Source organism: Panicum virgatum, chromosome 2N (genome assembly GCF_016808335.1).
Source record: "Panicum virgatum strain AP13 chromosome 2N, P.virgatum_v5, whole genome shotgun sequence".
NCBI classification, from domain to species: Eukaryota; Viridiplantae; Streptophyta; class Magnoliopsida; order Poales; family Poaceae; genus Panicum; species Panicum virgatum.
The window spans coordinates 69,005,557-69,024,563 of NC_053146.1; the positions used below are offsets into that span (position 1 = coordinate 69,005,557).

A 19,007-nucleotide genomic window follows, 5' to 3' on the forward strand; every position below is an offset into this window, starting at 1 on the left:
GGCCGGCGCCATCTCTCCCGCGCATCAAGCTCTAGTTCGTTCTCGCGGATCTAGCAATTGGAGAGCGAAGCTTCTTCCCGTACGTGTGGACTTCGTGGAAGTGCTGCGTTTGCTGCATAAGGACAAGCCGTTCGTGAGGAGGTTCTCGCAACTGCACTGCCGGCTTCCATCTGTTCGACTACATCGACGTGCGACAGAAGTTCCGCATCCGCGCGTCTAGTGGTAATCCCGTGATCTATAACTGCAGTAATCTTGGTTTATGCGGTAGAAAATTTTTGTTTTTGCTACCCCATATTCATATAGTGGTATCAGAGCCAGTACTGTCTCGTTATAGATTCAGATATGTGCGTATGGAGATATGCGTATTTTCAGATCGATCTATGACCTAGTTTCGTAAACTAGCTGCGAAGGTTGTGCAACGACATACTCCTACCGGTCGGTTTTCCGCCATCGGAGTTAAGTGATGCACATAAACCCGGTCGCTGCGGTTGGAGATCAATGTGATTGGTCGAATCGAAACTTAGGGCATAAGCCAGATGCATGAGATGCATAGGGCAGTAGATTGGATCTACTGCGAATTCCGTTTTTGTTACAAAAGCGTGTTTTACAGTAAAACAGTCATAACTTTTGCATACGAACTCGGATTGAGGCGAATTTTATCTCGATTTGTATCTACAAAAAAACTTAGACTTGGTTCAGAACAGTGCTTCTATTTTTGCGAAATTTAGATTTGCGAAATTCGGCCTGGAAGATAGAGTTTTCGGCGTTTTAAGTTCGGACGTCGGAACCGCATAACTCTGTTTTGCAGGTTTTGTGATCGGTATGGCCCCTATGTGTATGTGATGCATGTGTGTAATTGTTTCATGACCCGCGTGTCGTGATTATGACAATTCGGCCGGAGCCATATGAATTGTTGCATTTGATGTAATGGCATGCGTGCCAACCTGTGATGATCCAAGTTGTAAATGTAATTTTATTTACTAGCTATTAGGTGTAATAGCGAGTTCTAGTTCTTGGAGGCTTCATCACATGGAGGATGGTGCACATGAAACATGAAGATGGAGATCAATATGGCGAACAGGTTCTATGGAGATGGAGATCACCATAAGAACATGGGCCATACTGATTCACAATTATGTGCTTGCCGTTCTCGATGTTTTACTACTACGTGCGTCATAGTAGAAGTAGAACGATCCCTCACAAATTTCGAGCTATCATGCCCTACCAACTAAACTTTGCTTTGTCACATGTCTTGTACGATTGGTGGTGGGTCTATGAAATTAGGGCGCCACTGGTTTTCCTTGACCAGACAGGCTGTATCGGATACATGCACGCATAAAGGGTTGGTTAGCTTGACAAGGTCATCTTAACGGTTAAGGACCTAGGGGCATAAAGGTTGGGAGCAAGACATGGAGATGTCACCCAACAACAAGATTCATATGTGATATGATTAGCAAAGAGTCGCTTACCGATCTATCTAGTCTTCTAGCGGTGATGCTAAAGCTCACTAGTCGACTTGATAGTTGTGGGCCTTGAATCGCTAAGAATCAATAGAGGGATATTGATTTTAGTGGGAGTAAATTCTGTTAATTGTTTAATATCGTTTACTCTATCAAGAATACGTTTGTCTTAGTATTTTGCATTATTATTTTGTTATAGATCATGGTCCGCAATAACACCCAATCCTTTTCATTGCGTTCGGTCCTTGAGAAGGACAAACTAAATGGGACTAACTATGCGGATTGGATCCGCAACCTGAGAATTATTCTCAGGGCAGAGAAAAAGGAAGATGTTCTAGATACCCCATTACCAGAAGAGCCTGCTGATGATGCACCTGCTGAGGAAAAGACTGCTTACAGAAAGGCTTGTGACCACAACCTTGAAGTAAGCTGCCTCATATTCGCTTGCATGGAACCTGACATACAAATGCAGTTCGAGACAAACCATGAGGCACACGATATGATCGTGGCACTTCAGGACATGTTTCAAACTTAGGCCAGAACTGAAAGGTTCAATGTGTCCAAGGCCTTTGTCGAGAGCAAGCTGGCAGAAGGCGCTGCAGTGGGTCAGCATGTAATCAAGATGGTTGGTTATACACAGAGGTTGGAGGAGCTGGGCTTCCCACTTGGCCAAGAGTTGGCCACTGATTTCATTCTCGCCTCTTTACCTCCAAACTATGTGAAGTATTTGTGAAACTCTTTACTTGTATAGATATTCTAAAATGTTCCTAGTCGGAGTTCATGTGAGGACACATATGAATACTAGACTAGCGCATGTATTAGTTGATTGACTACGTTTCACAAGTCATGGACATGGAGATGTCAAACTAATAATATGTGCTCATGTGAGACATGAGACTGAACTGACCCAACATAAGATGATGACTTCTCATTACACAATGTTTACGCTGTGTCCTAAGACCTGAGATCGTCGTATGTACTCAAGATGTGAACCGACTTACTTAGGAGCCATCAAACGCTGCACCGTAACTGGGTAGTTATAATGGTGGCTTTCGGGTCTGTCAAGAAGCATGTTGTGAGACATAGTCGGTCAAGATGTGATTTGCCCCTCTCTACAAGAGAGAGATATCTCTGGGCCCCTCGAGTGATTCGGATCAGGAAATGCATGGTCATGCTAGGGTTAAGAGTTAACCAAGGATTCCGAATCACAAGATCGAGAAAGAGTGGTCGGCTTCAAGCTAGACCAAATATCGTGAGGCAAAGGGAACATCATGTATAAGATTGTGACGGCTCGACAGATATGATTTGCGCATGCATAGGAGTTGACACGTCTTGCTAGAGACCGCTATCAACTATTGGCCAGTAGGAGTACTGGGCCATGTCTATTCATGCGTGAGCCCATAGTGTCATACACTTAAGGGCCAGAAGCTTAATGAGGATGAGATCCAAATTAGACTGGGCTTTGATGCACTAATGGGCCTAGAGAGACCCATAAGGTTGGAATCATGGTGGGGGCTTGGAGCCCAAAGTGGCGCCCAAGGTGGGACCCATTAAGGCCCCCCTAGGGGCGCCCCCAGGCCTATATAAGCAAGGGGAAGGGGGAGGGGCGCCTCCAACCCTAGCCCCCTCTGCTGGCCACCGTCATCTCTCCCGCGCATCAAGTTCTAGTTCGTAAGTTCTAGTTCGTTCTCGCATATCTAGCAATCGGAGAGCGAAGCTTCTTCCCGTACGTATGGACTTCGTGAAGGTGCTGCGTTTGCTGCACAAGGACGAGCCGTTTGTGAGGAGGTTCTCGCAACTGAACTGCCGGTTTCCATCTGTTCGACTACATCGACATGCGACAGAAGTTCCGCATCCGCGCGTCTGGTAGTAATTCCGTAATCTATAATTACAATAATCTTGGTTTATGCTATAGAAAATTTTTGTTTTTCTATCCCATATTCATATAGCGTGACGGCCATCGTGGGTGCTGCACGTACGACGAAAGTAATGGTGACGACGGCGTGTGGGCAGAGATGTGGTGGAGAGGGAGAGCGACGGCGAGCAGCATGGGCGACGGCGGCGGTAGCGGCCGGGGATGTAGCCTGCTGTACGATCGAGTCGTATGGTGCGATAAATAAAGTACCCTGGTCCGCGTAAAACGGACCTAATTAATGCTTGCGGACGTGGTGCTCGTAATCCAAACAATCAGAACCGATACATGGAGGGAGAATTCACAAAATAGCACTTGTTTATGTTGGTGCTCAACAAACAGCACCGGTAACTCGTAAATTCATCTAACAGCACAGCAACGACCCATAAGATTCACGAAACAGCACCAGTCCACATTTGCCATATGTTTTAATTTGTTTCTCATGATTTTACCAAAAGCGAAAGACAATCTTACCCTTCGTATTTGTCGATAAAATCTGTTGTTCCGCGGTTCAATCTTGATGGAACGATAAAAGGGAGGCGCTTATACCAATAGGGGTAATTTGGTCTGCTTTTTTTTTTGAAGAAATGTGAAATGAGAAGTAAAAGAAAGCAAAGAGTATATGAAGTGCTATTTTACGAATTCATTTTATGGAACCGGTGTTGTTTGATGGATACATGGTTTTGAAGTGCTATTCGCTGAACACCACCGGAAAATAGTGCTGTTTCCTGAATTCCGGACATCTCTATCTATCTGCCCGCCAAATAAAAACTAGCTAGGACGAATGGACGATGATGATTGACATATTTTCCATGGGATCATATATATGCTTGGACACGTACGTCCGTCCGTAGCTACGACTAATAGTCATGTCGAGTACACAAAGGATTTTGGTGGTGCTTCATATTTGGACCCGGTATTAGGCCATATTTTTGTGCTTCGGATGAGGGCACCGCTGCTTAGGGAAACTTTAATGTATAATCGTGAAGGATGAACTATGCTACATAGATCGAATGGTGCTAGCTTTGTCTATTTTGCTCCAGCGTTTAGCAAAGCCTAGCACCTCCCGTGGAACTAAGACCGCAAAGAAAAATCATGGTCACCTAGCTTTTTCTCATGCTTTGTCCACTGGGAGTTTACGATTACATCCAGCTCAAGATCCATGGGCAAGCCCACGAACCCGAACGCACGAGGCTAATCAGGCTGGACTGACGCCTTGGCACGTGGGTTAGCTCGGCCCGGCACGATTTTAGCTCCACCAAACAAAGTCCATTAATAATGCAGCCCATCACTCCTTACCAACCCATTTCTGTCAAACTCTAGGTATAAAATCTACCATATCCCTTTTCCACATTGGCTGCTGCTCCTTTCCCTCTCTCTCCTCGACGGCGTGACGACGCCAGTGAGCGGATGGTGCCGAGCCGTGGCAGCACGAGCGGGCAAGCAGTGGGGAGATGGGGTCGGGCAGACGGCCGCGCAAGCCGGTCGCATGGCAGCGAGGCGAGGCCGCGCGAACAGCGGCGCAAGCGGGCGAGCTGGGCCGTGTGGACGGCGGCATGAGCGGGCGAGCCCCACGGACGACGACGTGGTGCGGTAGTGCCGCCGAGCAAGCAGCGGCGAGGCGCAACGGCACGGCCGATGCGGAGGGATGTCGAGGCCGGCCCTACTCGAAAAAACACAATCATGCCGTGCTTGGACAGGCAGCTCAGTCCATGGGCGAGCACGACACGCTCCTCCGTTTAATAATTGTGCCTAAACAGGTCGTGCCTTGGTGGATCCGTGCCAAGTCGTGTCGAGTCGCCCGTTTGCCCATTTATAGTTACGATGTGAGAAGGGAATATTTGTCTAATCTTAGCTAAGGTTGCTAAATTTGGCTACCGGCGCTATGAATTTCTAGCTTGGCACCACTGCTCCAATTTTTGGAACCTGTGCATTGCATTGTCTCTCTTCTTAAAGCACCTCCTCGGAACACATGTTAAAACATTAAAGCTACCCTTACAAGAACTGCCTGCTGCTACCTCCATGCGTGCTGTGCTTGGCTAAGTTGTGACTATATACTGCACGTGCTGCAAAATATGAATTCATCGCCTGAAGCTGTTGACCGTCCGCTGGTGGGTTGATTGTTAGTTTATTTGGTCCAACAGCAGCTATACGCTGTGTTCGCTTGGCTTGTCAGCCAACCAACCAGCATTATTTTTCTCTCATACTAAATCAGCACCAGCCAATCAGTAGTACTGTTCCTCATAACAAATCAGCACCAGCCATCAGCCACAACCTTCCAGAGCAACCTTGGTGGGCTGGGCTGGTGGCAGTTCTATACCAAATGTGCTTATACGAAGATACTACGCCCTTGTTTAGATGCCTTCAAAATTCCAAAACTTTACTATATTCCCCATCACATCGAATCTTTGAATGCGTGCATAAAATATTAAATGTAGCTAAACAAAATAACTAATTACATAGTTTGTCTATAATTTGCGAGACGAATCTTTTTAGCCTAGTTAACCCATACAAACGAAAGTGCTATAGTGTTTTACATCCAAAAGTTTATGCATCTAAACAAGGCCTGCATGACCTTTGTCTGACACCATATGGAGCAATAAATAACTAATCCACCTTTTTGTTCTTTTTCATTCTTTTCCTTTCTTTTTCTTATCTAGTGTTTTACTTTCCTATTTTTATTTCCTTTTGTTTTCATTTTTAAATTCTATCATTTCACAATAGAAAAATATCATTATTTTATTTTACTATTTTTATTTCTCTTACTTCCTGGTTTACTTCATATATTTTTGCATTTATTATCTTATTTTTCTATTTTTATTTTTTCTTCCTTATTTTATTTTATTATTTCCGTTCTCAATTTTAACACGGTTTTCCTTCTATTTCGTTTTCTCTCTATTTCATTTTCTCTTGTATAAATTTATTTATCTATATGTAACTAATATTTTTGCATCACCAAATTATTTGTTCGCTTTGTAGGTTAAATAGTTCCGAGATGTGGACGTATTTGTTCGCGATATTTGTTTCTTATTATTATCTTACACAATCAAATGTTCACAATGTGTAATATTTTGTTCATTGTGTGTTATTATTTGTTTGTTATGTTTAACTTTTTGTTTGCAAAAAATAATTATTTGTCCGTATTGTTAAAATATTTATTCCAATAGTCTCAATTTATTATTAAATATTAAAAAATATTTTTTTTAAAAAATAGTATGCAAATATAGACAAATTGATCTTGTTTTGAAGATCTTACCACAAGAAAGATAATGGTGCAGTCCAGATTTAATTATACACGGTTGAAAATTTATAGTTTTTTAAGTTCTAAACTTTCTTGCATAGGGGATGACATCATTAATGATGTCCTTTTTGCATGCATGGCCGCATGCACTGCTGTTCTCTATTTTGATTCTTGAACTAGTGGACCGGACTAAGTATACAATAGAAGAATTAAATAAGTTGTGTATCCAGATTATTGGGTTGGCAGCTCGTTAACCACGCGCGGCAAATATTTCTTAAGGTGATGAAGTGATGATGCATAGCCGCTCCCGCTTCCGCTTGGCTGTGCATGTGTGGTGGGGGAGAATGGAGAAGGCCCCGCCGTGCCTAGTACAGTATTTGTGGGCCCATTGTGAGGGAATATTTTGACCGACTCGCCTGCCAACTTCGCCAGCGGAGGCCCACAGTAGCCGGTCTCAAAGGTTGGCTGGGCCCATCCGGCCAAGCCATCATCATCCATTCACAAACAACCAGGGTTAGATTCGCCTTACCCGCCGCCTGGCGGCCCAGTTGCGAGTCCGCCAGGGAACATGCGATCCCACACCCACCGCGCCCAGCCCTGTTCAAACCGCTGGAGCTCTCTCTGATCGAGTGCAGGGTGGGTGCTCCTCCAATTACGAGCATCATGCCGCTGCCTGCCCGCGTATCATTTCAGACAACACGCATCATGGCTCTTGTCACGCATCATGTGCAATCCTCATGGACGTGCGGTGCGGTGATCCCAAGGAGCGAGCAAATCTCACCCGGACTGGTGACAAAATGGAGGTGCAGAGATTAAAAGGCTGCAGATACCTTCTGCAAACAGTAGTAGTAGTAGGCTCGTGTGCTGTTTTTGGGCCTTTTACTTTTATTCAGGTGATCAAACACACTACTGTTTATATGTCCCAAGTCTGAACGACAGTATTTACAGAGTGGCAACATTTACTGTGGAATGCAGAAAAGATGTAACTAGCAATGGAGTAATTCTAAACTGCAGTGAGAGAACCTAATCTGCTCCGTAACTGTAATCTTCAGGTGAGAGAGAAAAAAAAAGAAAGCGTTCTGCCTTCCAGAATCACAGGCTATAGAGAATCAATCAATATTCTGCACACAAAGGGCAGCTCCGAGACGGCTCCTCTGTTGTTTCAGATGTCTGCGATGTTGCTAGCCCTTATGCCTACTTCATGTAAGCTTTGTTATTTCAGATGTCTGCGTGCTCCACGGGGCGGTGTTGGTTCGGCATTTCTTGGCTCTCCAGGGGCATGTACTGAGCCATGATCGCGCGAATCTCCGAATCCATGTAGCTCTGAAGTGGCATCATAGTAAAGTTATTGGGCAGATGTACGTTGTATTCACAATATCTTTCTCTAAAAAAGATCACAGGGGTAGTAAACAGAAAGACTGGGGAGTTGTTTTACCCGTAGCCTGTATTTGTACACGGCATACGCTCCTGCTCCAGCCAAGGCAAGGCCAAAGAAAATAACCCATAGGAAGCCCCAGCCCATTGACGAGGTAGAGTGTTTGCCTGCAGCATTCAGGCCAAAAATAGCTTCACATTACTACTGTTGGAAACATATTGCCTATCCACTTTGAGGGTGTTGAGGTTCAGACTACAGATGCGCTGATAACTACTGCACCATAATAAGTTCCAAAAAGGTTTCAGGCTAGATGACTCACTGATACAAGTATCATGTTCTCTGATGTACAGCATATTGCTGCCGCCACAGCTGCACTCATAGCTTCCCCATGTATTCTCACAAGCGCAATTCTTGCACTTGCAGAAAAGGTTCTCTTTGCATTCATTGACATCTGCAAATGCAACCAGAAAGAAATTGCATAAGGAATCAAGAACATTAAATTCTAGCAAACTGGGAGCCATCATAGTGTTTGATAGTGCTTTGTTGGAGGGAATTTCTGTAGGCAAAAACACAACTACCAGTCTATTGAGTTGCAAGATATTATTCTTTTTTTAAGGAAGCTCACTAGTCTTGCAATATAAATTATGCAAACCTATAGCTACAAATGAGCATATTATTATGTTAACATGGAAAACCACACAGGGTTGCTAGGCAACTTTTCTGGCCCTAAAGTAGTGTACCTTCGCAACTGTTCACTCCATCACCCTTGAAACCTGTCGGACATTTGCAGCCTTTAGCTTCTTCATTCTGTACAGTTCCAGAATTAGTTTCGTGTTTCAAATAGCAGCCACAAACAAAACTGGAAACAAGAAATTTGTGGAAGAGGTTATCTTACTGAGCAGGCTGAGACAGTCTTTCCGTTCCTGGTCTCCTTCCAGCAGCCCCCGTTGTTGATTTGGCACCTACCGAGGCCGGAAGCTGCCAAAGAAAAGCCCATTAGCATAATTGGAAAAAAGATGTAGATCGGAACATAGACTTTGTGGAACAGATGGTGCCAACAGAACTTGAAGAAACAAAATGTGAGTATACCTTCACAGTGGGTGTACCCATCACCAACAAACTTTACACCATTGACAACAGGGCATTCGCAAACACGACCGCGGAAGGTATCCTAGAATTATAAAACTCAATAGATTAGATATTTGTACTCATACATGAACTATATTGAATAAGGTAACGGGTAGCATATTTTCCCCAGCAAAAATGTACCTTGCACGCGGAAACATTGGTAGCCTTGTCTAACCAGCAACCTCCATTGTGCTCCAAACATTCATTTGTCTCGATATCTACAAAAGAAAACCACCCCACAAAAAGGGAATGCAGCATTAGAAGAAGTCCAGAATTTCAGGGACAGTTCTTTAACGAAATGTTAAGAGTTCACAAACCTTCGCGCAAACAGATATCAGGTTCAGTTGTCTCCTTAAACCCCGAGCATACTGCTTTTAGCACAGAACTTTTTTCCAGCTTACCTACAGGTAAGTTTAAAAGTTTCATAAAAGCGTATGGGCTATATAAGAAAAATGTACATGATGATACTAGCCATACCTCTGTATTGTCTATTATTAACGACAAGGGTAGGCAGTATAGTGACATCGCCGCGAGAACCATGACCAATCTGAAGGATAGAAAGCGTAAAGGTTAGCCAACTATAAACTAATGAAAAATACAAAGATATATATCAATGCATAATGAAGTAATATGGTTTATCTTACTTGAGCATCCTGTTCTGCTTTAAGGACTGGATTTTCTTTATCGGCTTTAGGATCTCCAATACACTTGTTGATTTTCTCAAATTCCAATCCTGTGAAAATGGCAGATGGTTCATTTTCTGTATAATTAAGCAACCATCAATGTAACAGCAAACAACTGTTATGGATAAAGTTAGCAAGACCCACCAAGTGACTTGATAACATCATTAGCACATTCACGTGTGTATTTCTTATCCTTCATTGGGCACCTAACAGCAAAGTCGTGCACATAATCCCACCACATCCACGGCTTGCGACTTTCATTGGCAACTTTGAACACACAAATTTGAATCAGGTTCTGAAGCACAACATCTTTGCCGTCGTATCCAATGCTGAAATCCTGCTCTGGATCTGGTGCACAGTATCTCCCATGGTTGATACACTGCGATTTGCACTGTTTGCTCAGGACAAAAGCTTCTGGACAATACCATGTAATATAATGAGGAGTGAATTGGGTGTAGCCCCTTTTCTCAAGGGCTTGAGCTATTCCTCTGAAACTCCTAACGAAGTTCATTTGCATGTCACATTTAGCACCACATTCGTCATTGCTGTTTGTCCACAATTCATACTCCACACGCTCATCGGGATGGGGCAATGATTCCCTCCAGTCCAGAAGGACATTGACCATATCTCCATTTTGCAGCGCTTTCCTAAGGTCATCGCCAAATCTCTTTGTCACAAGTGCTGAAGGAATAGTGATGTTCTCCATGTGCTCTGTACCACTAGATTCCGGAGAGTCCATTGTGATCAAAGGCTCCACTTTATCATCAGCAACAAGAACTGCTGCAGCTCCAGCATTTTGTGCATTCCATCCCTTGGTTGTGAAGTAGCAGTCTGCATATCACAAAAGATAGTTTATAAAACCCAAAATCCAGATGTAGTGATTGTATATTTTGATAGCACAACCCGATACTGGTATTGTTATTTCTTGGGAAATGATGAATATTGAATAGTGCAAGAAGTGTGAATTCTAACTTAATCTTCAGACTAGGCCCTTCTTCTTCTTTTTTTTTTTGAAAGGAGGTCCGTCTTTTTTAAAGCTACAGAATGTACCTTAATCTTTCTCCAAACAGATTAGTTGCCCCAATTTAGATCACCCGAGTCAATCAAGGCACAAGCACAACAACTCCATAAGTGTACCTAAATCTTTCTCCAAACAAATTAGTTACCCAAAATTTCAATGACCCCTTGCATTTTTTTTCCGGACGTGAAAGTGAAACCATAGTCACATAGTTCCCGGGTCGATCGGGTCGTGGATCGGGGTCGAGGATCGAGGGTCGAATGTGTATAAAAATGCGGGTCGAAGGGAATAGTTTGGAACGAATGACCCCGATTAATCCGGGTCGATGACACAAGTCACGTAGATCTTATATGTCCTACAATTAGAGATGTGTGGTCTGGCAAAGATATAAAAGCAAAAAAGGAGAGAAAAGAAACTTGGGCTGCCCATGTTGGCCCAAATAGCCCATTACTCATCTAACGTAACCCTATCTTTGAGTCGCTGGCTGCTACACGTCGCATGCTGCAGCCGCCGCCGCCATCTCTTTCCTCCCCGTTCTGCCTCTGCTCTGCACCGCTTTCACCAATATGGTAGCTGACTGCACCATCTGGCACCATCCGAGAACAAAATTGGTAGTCCATGGCTCTCTCATGCCTCCGCAGTCCACACTCCACCAGCGAGACCCGCCGGCATGGTCTGTCATCTGCGCTCTACTGGGAGGCCGGCCGTGTGCGCTCCGGTGGTGAATCGGGACGTGAACCAGCTAGAATTGGGTCGACGACCCTGGTCGTCCCCGACCCTCGATTTGGGACGACGTTCCCGGGTCGAGGAACGTGAGGTCCACCCCGAATCTGGTGACTATGCGTGAAACCCATCCAAGCACATTAAGTTAACTCTTCACCACCTAAAGGATTAGAGATAGATTTTGGTGCCCTGAATGGGACCGAATTCCGTTGTGAATAGTGCAATCTGTATATCTTAAAAAAATAAATAGTGCAAGCTGTACCAGTTGACACATGGATGGAAGGATTCAAAACCCATGCGTTTCCACAACTATAGAATGTAAAAAGTATTCAAAACCCATCGTGTGACAAAGATCTTTTTAATGTCCTGACAAAATACGTGTGCCCCAAGGACATGAGTTCAGACCGAATCGACAGTAACCTATACTAACTACAAAGACTTGCAGAATCCCAAGCATAGAAAATTAATTAACACGTGCAGTGCAGTGCAGTGCAGTATCTTAAATTATTCATCCAGTGCTAGTATGCGCTAATTGCCCGCGAGGACAAATGAAATGAGAAAGTGCACGCAATAAATTAAACAAAGAAATTACCGTCGATCATTTCTGAAGTGCCAAGCAGGAAAAAAAAAGAAAATCTTTCCTCAAGGTAGATTCGAAGAACGGAAGGGGGAAGCTGACCTCCGCGATCGACGAGCAGGAAGACGGGCAGGCCGCCGGGCTTGGGCTTGAAGGAGAAGTCGAAGTCGGCGAAGGGATTGCAGGCCTTGCCGTTGGCCTTTGGGTAGACGACGACGCCGTGCATGGTGCCCCCGTACTGCGGCATGCCGAAGTTGCCGATGGCGCACTCGTAGACGCCCCGAAGCGCGGCGGGGGAGGTCACCCGCAGGCTGTTCTTCTCGACGACGAACCGCGCCGCCGCGGGGTCCCCCAGCACGAGCGCCAGCGCCAGCATCGCGCAGCACCACGCCGGCGGCCGCAGCCTCGTGCCCATTGCCGATCAGCCAAGGAGTGGAGATGAACGAGGCCGGGAGACGATCGAATGGGTTCTGCGCGATGGATCCGATGAGGGGCGTGCGATTTGGGTGGCTTGAGGACAAGAAAAGGCGATGCGAGGCTTTTGCGGGGGGGAGCCGGGCGCAACAACGAAGGAACCTGCCCCGTGCACCAAGGGGTTTGATTTTGACCGGACCAGGCCGCGGCAGGGGAGGGATGGAGCAGTGGCGATCGGCTGCAGACTGGTGGTGATCCGGGGAAGCAAGCGGAGCGGCGAGGATACATGGGACGCGACTTGCGTGCGGTGGGGTTTCGAGGACCGGGCGCCTTTACGTTCCCCAGCTTGGAGATTCGCTCCTCGGGGTCAAACGGCTCGCCATGTACATCGGTCGCATATCATACACATGTAATGGAGATGATGAACGCTGATAATGATATGAAAACGGAAAGCAACACAAGTTGCTATCCTTGCATTGTGTGACAGATCTTAGGACGATAATGACAAGAAAATGACATCATAATCCAACATCTATTAGCTAGATATTGGTGGATCCATTTACACGGGAGCAGTGCCCGCGGAAGCAACAATATGAAAAGATGAATCTTGGACTAAATATTATTTTTAAACATCAAAATCATATGAATAATCACTCCCCTCGTGAGGATTACATGCAAGAGGAAATCCTACATCTCAACAAAAACAAACAAGGAAGCATGAGGGGTCTCATATTATTTGCTGAGTTATCCAAGTTTTCTTCACTCAGAAATCATGTCGGACAAAAGTGGTGTATTTGTAGCTGCCTTTTATGCCTCGAGAATCATGCCTCTGCTTCTGGTTTCTCGAGGAAAGTTTTCTTAATCCAGTCAAATGGCTGCAAAAGAGAGCCAAAAAGGTTTCAGAATCTCAGTGAAAGAGACTGTAGTCCACAGCAAAACAGGCACAAGAACAGACATCAACAAAGGAAACTAAGATCTATAACCAAACACACAATACCGAATATCCTCTTATTAATGGATCAAGTGAGAGGAAGAGTTAGATCATCAAAAGGAGAAAAACAATGTCTTTATGTAACATAACAGAGTCTTCGTCTAATCAGTGAGTCAAATAGAGTGACCTCAAACAGTTACATAACAGATCACACGTGCTCAGTAAACTCGTAGTTGCAGGTCTCATTAAAGGCGGTGATCTCCAGCCACTAGGGTGAGAGGGATAGAGTTAAATCACCAAAAGGAGGAATACACTAGCTTAAGGCTATGACAAAGGAAATGCCACAACAATTCGGTTCCGTTGCCATTGTCATTACAACCTCAAATGATCTATGATCTATGAACTATAAGACAAAATGCACTATCAGGAGTACAGATGATATGTTAGTGAGACTGCAATCTACCAGTAAACTTTTAGGCAATTTTGGACAGATTTAGCATCTGAGCAGACACCAATATCAAAACTATCAGAACATAGGTACAGGGAATCATGTACAATGATCAGAGGTAAACCACGAACTCGTCATCTGAATGACCACACAGACAGCTCAAAAAAGAACAGCAATGCTCCTACAGTTTGTTGAGTCAATGAAACTTCTTTATTCAAAGAACATTCTTATAGCACCAAATACAGTGTAGGTGTTCATAACCCCTCGATGCATACAGAAGCTCCTCAGACAGGAGCACAGGCACAAGATATAACTTGGCTATAGAAAGAACCAAAAAGGGTGGTGCAGCCCCACTAAAGATAATATGATCAGGTGAAAGCAAAATGGTGCGACCATATGATCACATAGGAGTATTTTACAACATCTACATGTGTTTCAAATTTCAAGTGGCACCAACCACAACCATTAGTCAGAATTATGTTGAATTTGTTGATGTAGCTGTAGCATCAACTTAATGTGTGTCTACTTGGACATTTGCCGGAGCTTATTTATTGCAACAATTTGGCTGATTCCTAAGATATATTTGACATAGAAATTCCATAAATAAACTCATAGCCTAGGTCATCACAAACTATTTAGTTGCTCATCTAATTAGATCCAGAGAGCAAGTCGCGATAAGCACCTAGATATTCCCTTCCCTCACAGCCACAATAGAGTGATCGATCAATCGTTGATGAGACCTCAGTCCACGGATCTAACCTCCGCAGATCGAGACCGATAATAACGAGTAAACAAACATCACAGATCCGATCCGAAACAACCAAACCCTAACGCCGATGCAGCAAACAAATCGACGTACTACTAAGCAACAGATGCAAGCCTAATACCAAGCTACAGCGAGATACGAGCGGGGCGATCGATCCTGACCTGGACGAGGTAGAGGCCGGCGGTGCCCGCGAAGACTCCCCATGTGGCGGCAGCCACGATGTCGGTGGACTGGGGGCGGCTGCGGGGAGAGAGAAAGCGGAAGAGGCCGGAGCTCGACGCCGGGAGAGCCATCGCCGCCGCTAATCTCGCTTCACCCTTGACGCGTCGTCGTCTCTCTCGCTGTCGCTGACTCGCTTTCGACGGCGGCAGGTGAGAGGTGAGGAATGAGGAAGATAGGAGACGGGCCTAAAACGGAAGACCAGAGTTGCAGGTGGGCCGAATCCGGAAGAACCAGTGAGGCCCAACTAACCTCCGGGCTGATTTCCGTGGTCATTGAGTGATCGACCAGTTCAGGTCATACATGTGTCAAGTGTTATGAACGAGTTGAAATTTGGAATTCTCTATAAGTATGTAATTGTTTTTTACACTGGGTTACTTCAGTAATTATTCGGATTTCATTTTCAAATAGGCCCCCTGCCAAACACGCCCCTGAAAGCAGCGTGACATGACAACTTGGGAGCGTGAACGTGACTGAAGGAAAGATACATGGAAATTGGTAGATCATGCGCCCCACTTGGTATCTCCACAGTGCTACGGTGAATCAGTTGAGAATTCAGTTGTGCACATCCAAAAAGATGAAAAGAACAACTAGGTAGGCCGTGTCCATACCTATCAAAGCTCGGAATTATTGCGATGCCGGCGGTTAGCTTTTCCAGCGTTCTCTGATGGATCGGAGTTGGTGAAGTGAAAAGAATCAAATCTACCAACACTCAGACGGGAGGGAGATTTTACTTGCGTGGCAGGTGGTTTTCATCCGCACGTAACAACTATCGACCTAAAAAGCACCTGTCGTCGTTTGTGGATTCACTCAAAAGGACGCTAACATTTAACAAAGGCACTACATACATACAGCAGATTAGCATTGCTCGATTGTAAAGTCCATGGCAATTATTGCACCACAAGCCTTCAACTTAATTAAGAAACTGACGCACTTGTGGTAAGTTTAGAATTGATGATGAATAGTTGAGCACACTCAAATAAAAGGGTACTAAGTAAAAGGTAGGGTGAACACTTGAGGTACTTAATTAGCAGTGCACCATGAGTAGAAGGTTCAGAGGATGTACTGTTTACACACATCTTCAGAAACTTTTTTTTTTAAAGCTATCTTCAGAAACTTTTAACCAAAACAACTTATCTCTTTAGAGTCCTTCAGTGGAAAGCTCTGGGAGACGTCTTTACTTCCTTTTAATAAGCAGAGTACGCCAAGCGAAAAAGCACTATATACTTTTACAGTAAAGTTCTCACATGGCGAGAAATATATGCAAACCGACTTGGGGAGAACTTCAGATGACCGCGGACTTCGCCATGAAGTTTTCTTTGGTTTTCTCTGATCGATGCATATCACCTAGCTTAGAGAATCAACTTGTTTTTTTAATCGTTCGAGATGATCTGGCATTGATTACTGAGAACCAGCCGAGAACTAATAATCTGTCGTAGGGTCCATCAATGCACGTGCTGCCTTCACTCGTTGTTTGAATTGATCAACAAGTCCAAGTTAAATCAGCAATCCAGGTCGACAATGCAATGTCGCCCTCAAGTTAAATCAGTGTGACAGCAATCCCAGGTCCACTGATCTGCAGAGCCTCTACACTCTTAAATACAGTTTTCTGCAGTTGTTGGACTGCAATTTCCTAATCGGTCGACTAATCGTGCAAACTAACCAAGGTCTAATTCGGAAAAAAAAATTGGGTACAGCAGGGCTGTAAACCTGCGCCCGTACAGTCCCATCTAGATATCTGCCACGTGGCCTAAAGAGCATCAGATTGAATGAGTTTTTGCTTGCGCCCAGCGCATGCGCGCTCCGCTCGGCTCGTCCACCCAGCCCATGCGCGGCTCGTAATCTTCCTCGGCTCGTTAGCTTCTAATCTTGATCGGCTCGCTAGGGCCGGCAGCATCTACACCGACGCAAGCATGATCACGCCGCTGTGTCAGCCACCTCTACAAGTCATCGCCATCGTTGCCGGCCGCCGCCGCCGGCCGCTGCCGCGAGTTGCCGCTGCCGCTGGCTGCCGAACATCATGTTCAGCTGCGGCCTGATGGAGGTGATTTGGGTCAAGATGCTGGTGGAATGAGACCATCGATTCAGTAATAATGAACTTTGCAAAGCTGCATCTCCGATCCAACATGCAAAGCTGCATTATCGGATCCAACATGACCTAGACTAGACTATAGTGTTAGTTGCCAGATGCTCCTGCCATGGTGCGGGCCTGCGTCGTGCTGTCGTCCAGAGTGATGGGATCAGAGTGTAGGGAAACGGATAAGCTACGCTAGCATCACTACCGCATATACTTAAGATACTTGCGAGTAGAAGATCATAGATCGTTACCACTAGACGCGCAGCGCAGCGGAAGAAGTCGCGCGTCGATGTAGAGAAAGTAGTCGATCACGTCCCACGAACCGAGCTTCTCGTACTTGATCCCAGCAGCCGATCAGCGCAGCAGTCGCAGCAGCGCCTCCACGGAGTCCACACGTACGGGGATGAAACGCCGGGCGTCGGTGTGCTAGCACCGCACGCACGGCAAGGGCGGCGGCCGAGAGAGAGGGGGGCGACTAGGAGGTGGCGCGGCTCACAGGATGTCCGCCCCCCTAGCCCTCCCTCGTATATATAGGGCGTACTAATGGGCTTCTATCTCATATGCTCATTAGTAACCCTAATCCCTCTTGGATCAATATCCTCTTGGGCCTTTAAACCGTATTGTGATGATGAGCTCTTGGGCATATCACCAACAATCTCCCACTTGCACTAGAGACAATCATACAGGCAAGCTCTCCAACATTCCAAACCCCTTAAGTGTGTGACCCGTTAGGTTTATGTGTAGGTGGTCGTGATCGAAAATCATTTCCGAATCACAAGTCAATAGCGGCACCTAGCAAGGCATAGTGACTCACAAATACACATAAAGATTATATCGGCTGAACCTTAGATATACTCATACACCGATCTCTTTGCCACACGATACCAGTCAAGCTCAAAGCGAGATGCGTGCCACCTTTGTGAGCTCGACCATTCTCTCGATCTAATAGTGGATTCTATTCATAACTAACCTTTAGTCATCATGATTAACTCTTTAATCACTTTGGCATGGCCATGCACTTTCAAATCCAACTATCTCGAGGGGCCCAAAGATATCTCTCCTGTTATCTAGGAGGGGCAAATTCCATCTTGATCCGCTCACATCCCATTCCATGTTTCATGACACACCTGTAAGCTACTTTTGTAACTACCCAGTCACGGAGTAGCGTTTAGCAGCCCCAAGATGCACCACTACACACAGTGAGAAACAATGGCAATCTCAGGTCTAAGGATCCAGTAGGTATAACACTCAAGAACAACTGATGGCACATACAAAATAACAATCCCAACATTGTCTTGGAGTGGGTCAATCCAACACCATGTTCACCAATATGTGTCCACATCATTAATCCGATATCTCCATATCCATGATCCGTGAAACATGATCATCAATTAATGCATGTGCTAGTCTCAACGTCGTTGTTGTCCCATACAACGACATAAACTAGGGATAATTTAGAATCATATCATTGTCAACAAAGAGTTTCACGAACAAGTCACATACTTGATAATCAATGTAAAAAATAATCATCCATGGAACAAAGAACAATTATTTATCATTACATAAACATACTCATGACACAAAAATCTCCCACGCACACTAGAATCACTGATGTAAGTATCTAATACCCATAGATCTCATGTGCGCCTCATGCTTTGGTTGTGGGAGAGGTTTCGTCAACGGATCAGCAACGTTTGAATCCGTGTGCACCTTGCAAACCTTCACATCACCTCTCTCAACAAAGTTACGGATGAGGTGATACTTCCGCAGTATATGTCTGGACTTTTTAGTTGTTCTAGGCTCCTTTGCTAGTGCAACGGCACTACTATTATCACAATAGAGGTCCACTAGACTGGACGCACTAGGAACAACACCCAAGTCAGAAACAAACTTTCTGATCCAAACATCTTCTTTTGTAGCTTCGGAAGCTGCAATATACTCGGCCTCTGTCGTCGAATCAGCCACCGTATCTTGCTTGGAACTTTTCCAGCTCACTGCCCCACCATTGAGGCAGAAAACAAAACCGGATTGCGAT

At 45.1% G+C, this 19,007-nt stretch overlaps 1 protein-coding gene across 1 annotated transcript; it reads right to left on the reverse strand.

The window, feature by feature from the left end:
- Positions 1–7,454: 7,454 nt before the first annotated feature.
- Positions 7,455–12,757, reverse strand: LOC120662182 (vacuolar-sorting receptor 1-like). The gene is made up of 12 exons (XM_039941306.1): positions 12,220–12,757; positions 9,944–10,630; positions 9,761–9,849; positions 9,594–9,663; positions 9,434–9,517; positions 9,258–9,334; positions 9,078–9,159; positions 8,884–8,966; positions 8,729–8,795; positions 8,308–8,439; positions 8,049–8,155; positions 7,455–7,936 (listed from the first exon to the last, which is right to left on the reverse strand). Exons 1-12 carry the CDS (start codon positions 12,530–12,532, stop codon positions 7,832–7,834), a joined length of 1,896 nt encoding a protein of 631 aa, XP_039797240.1. The 5' UTR covers positions 12,533–12,757; the 3' UTR covers positions 7,455–7,831.
- Between the last annotated feature and the right edge of the window lie 6,250 nt (positions 12,758–19,007).

Excerpts from the sequence above, each read along its gene's own strand:
- LOC120662182 (XM_039941306.1), bottom strand. The coding sequence starts at position 12,532 with ATGGGCACGAGGCTGCGGCCGCCGGCGTGGTGCTGCGCGATGCTGGCG. Across the intron at positions 8,796-8,883 it reads AGACTGTCTCAGCCTGCTCA|AATGAAGAAGCTAAAGGCTG; the intron begins GTAAGATAACCT and ends GGAACTGTACAG. Across the intron at positions 8,440-8,728 it reads TGGAGTGAACAGTTGCGAAG|ATGTCAATGAATGCAAAGAG; the intron begins GTACACTACTTT and ends TTGCATTTGCAG.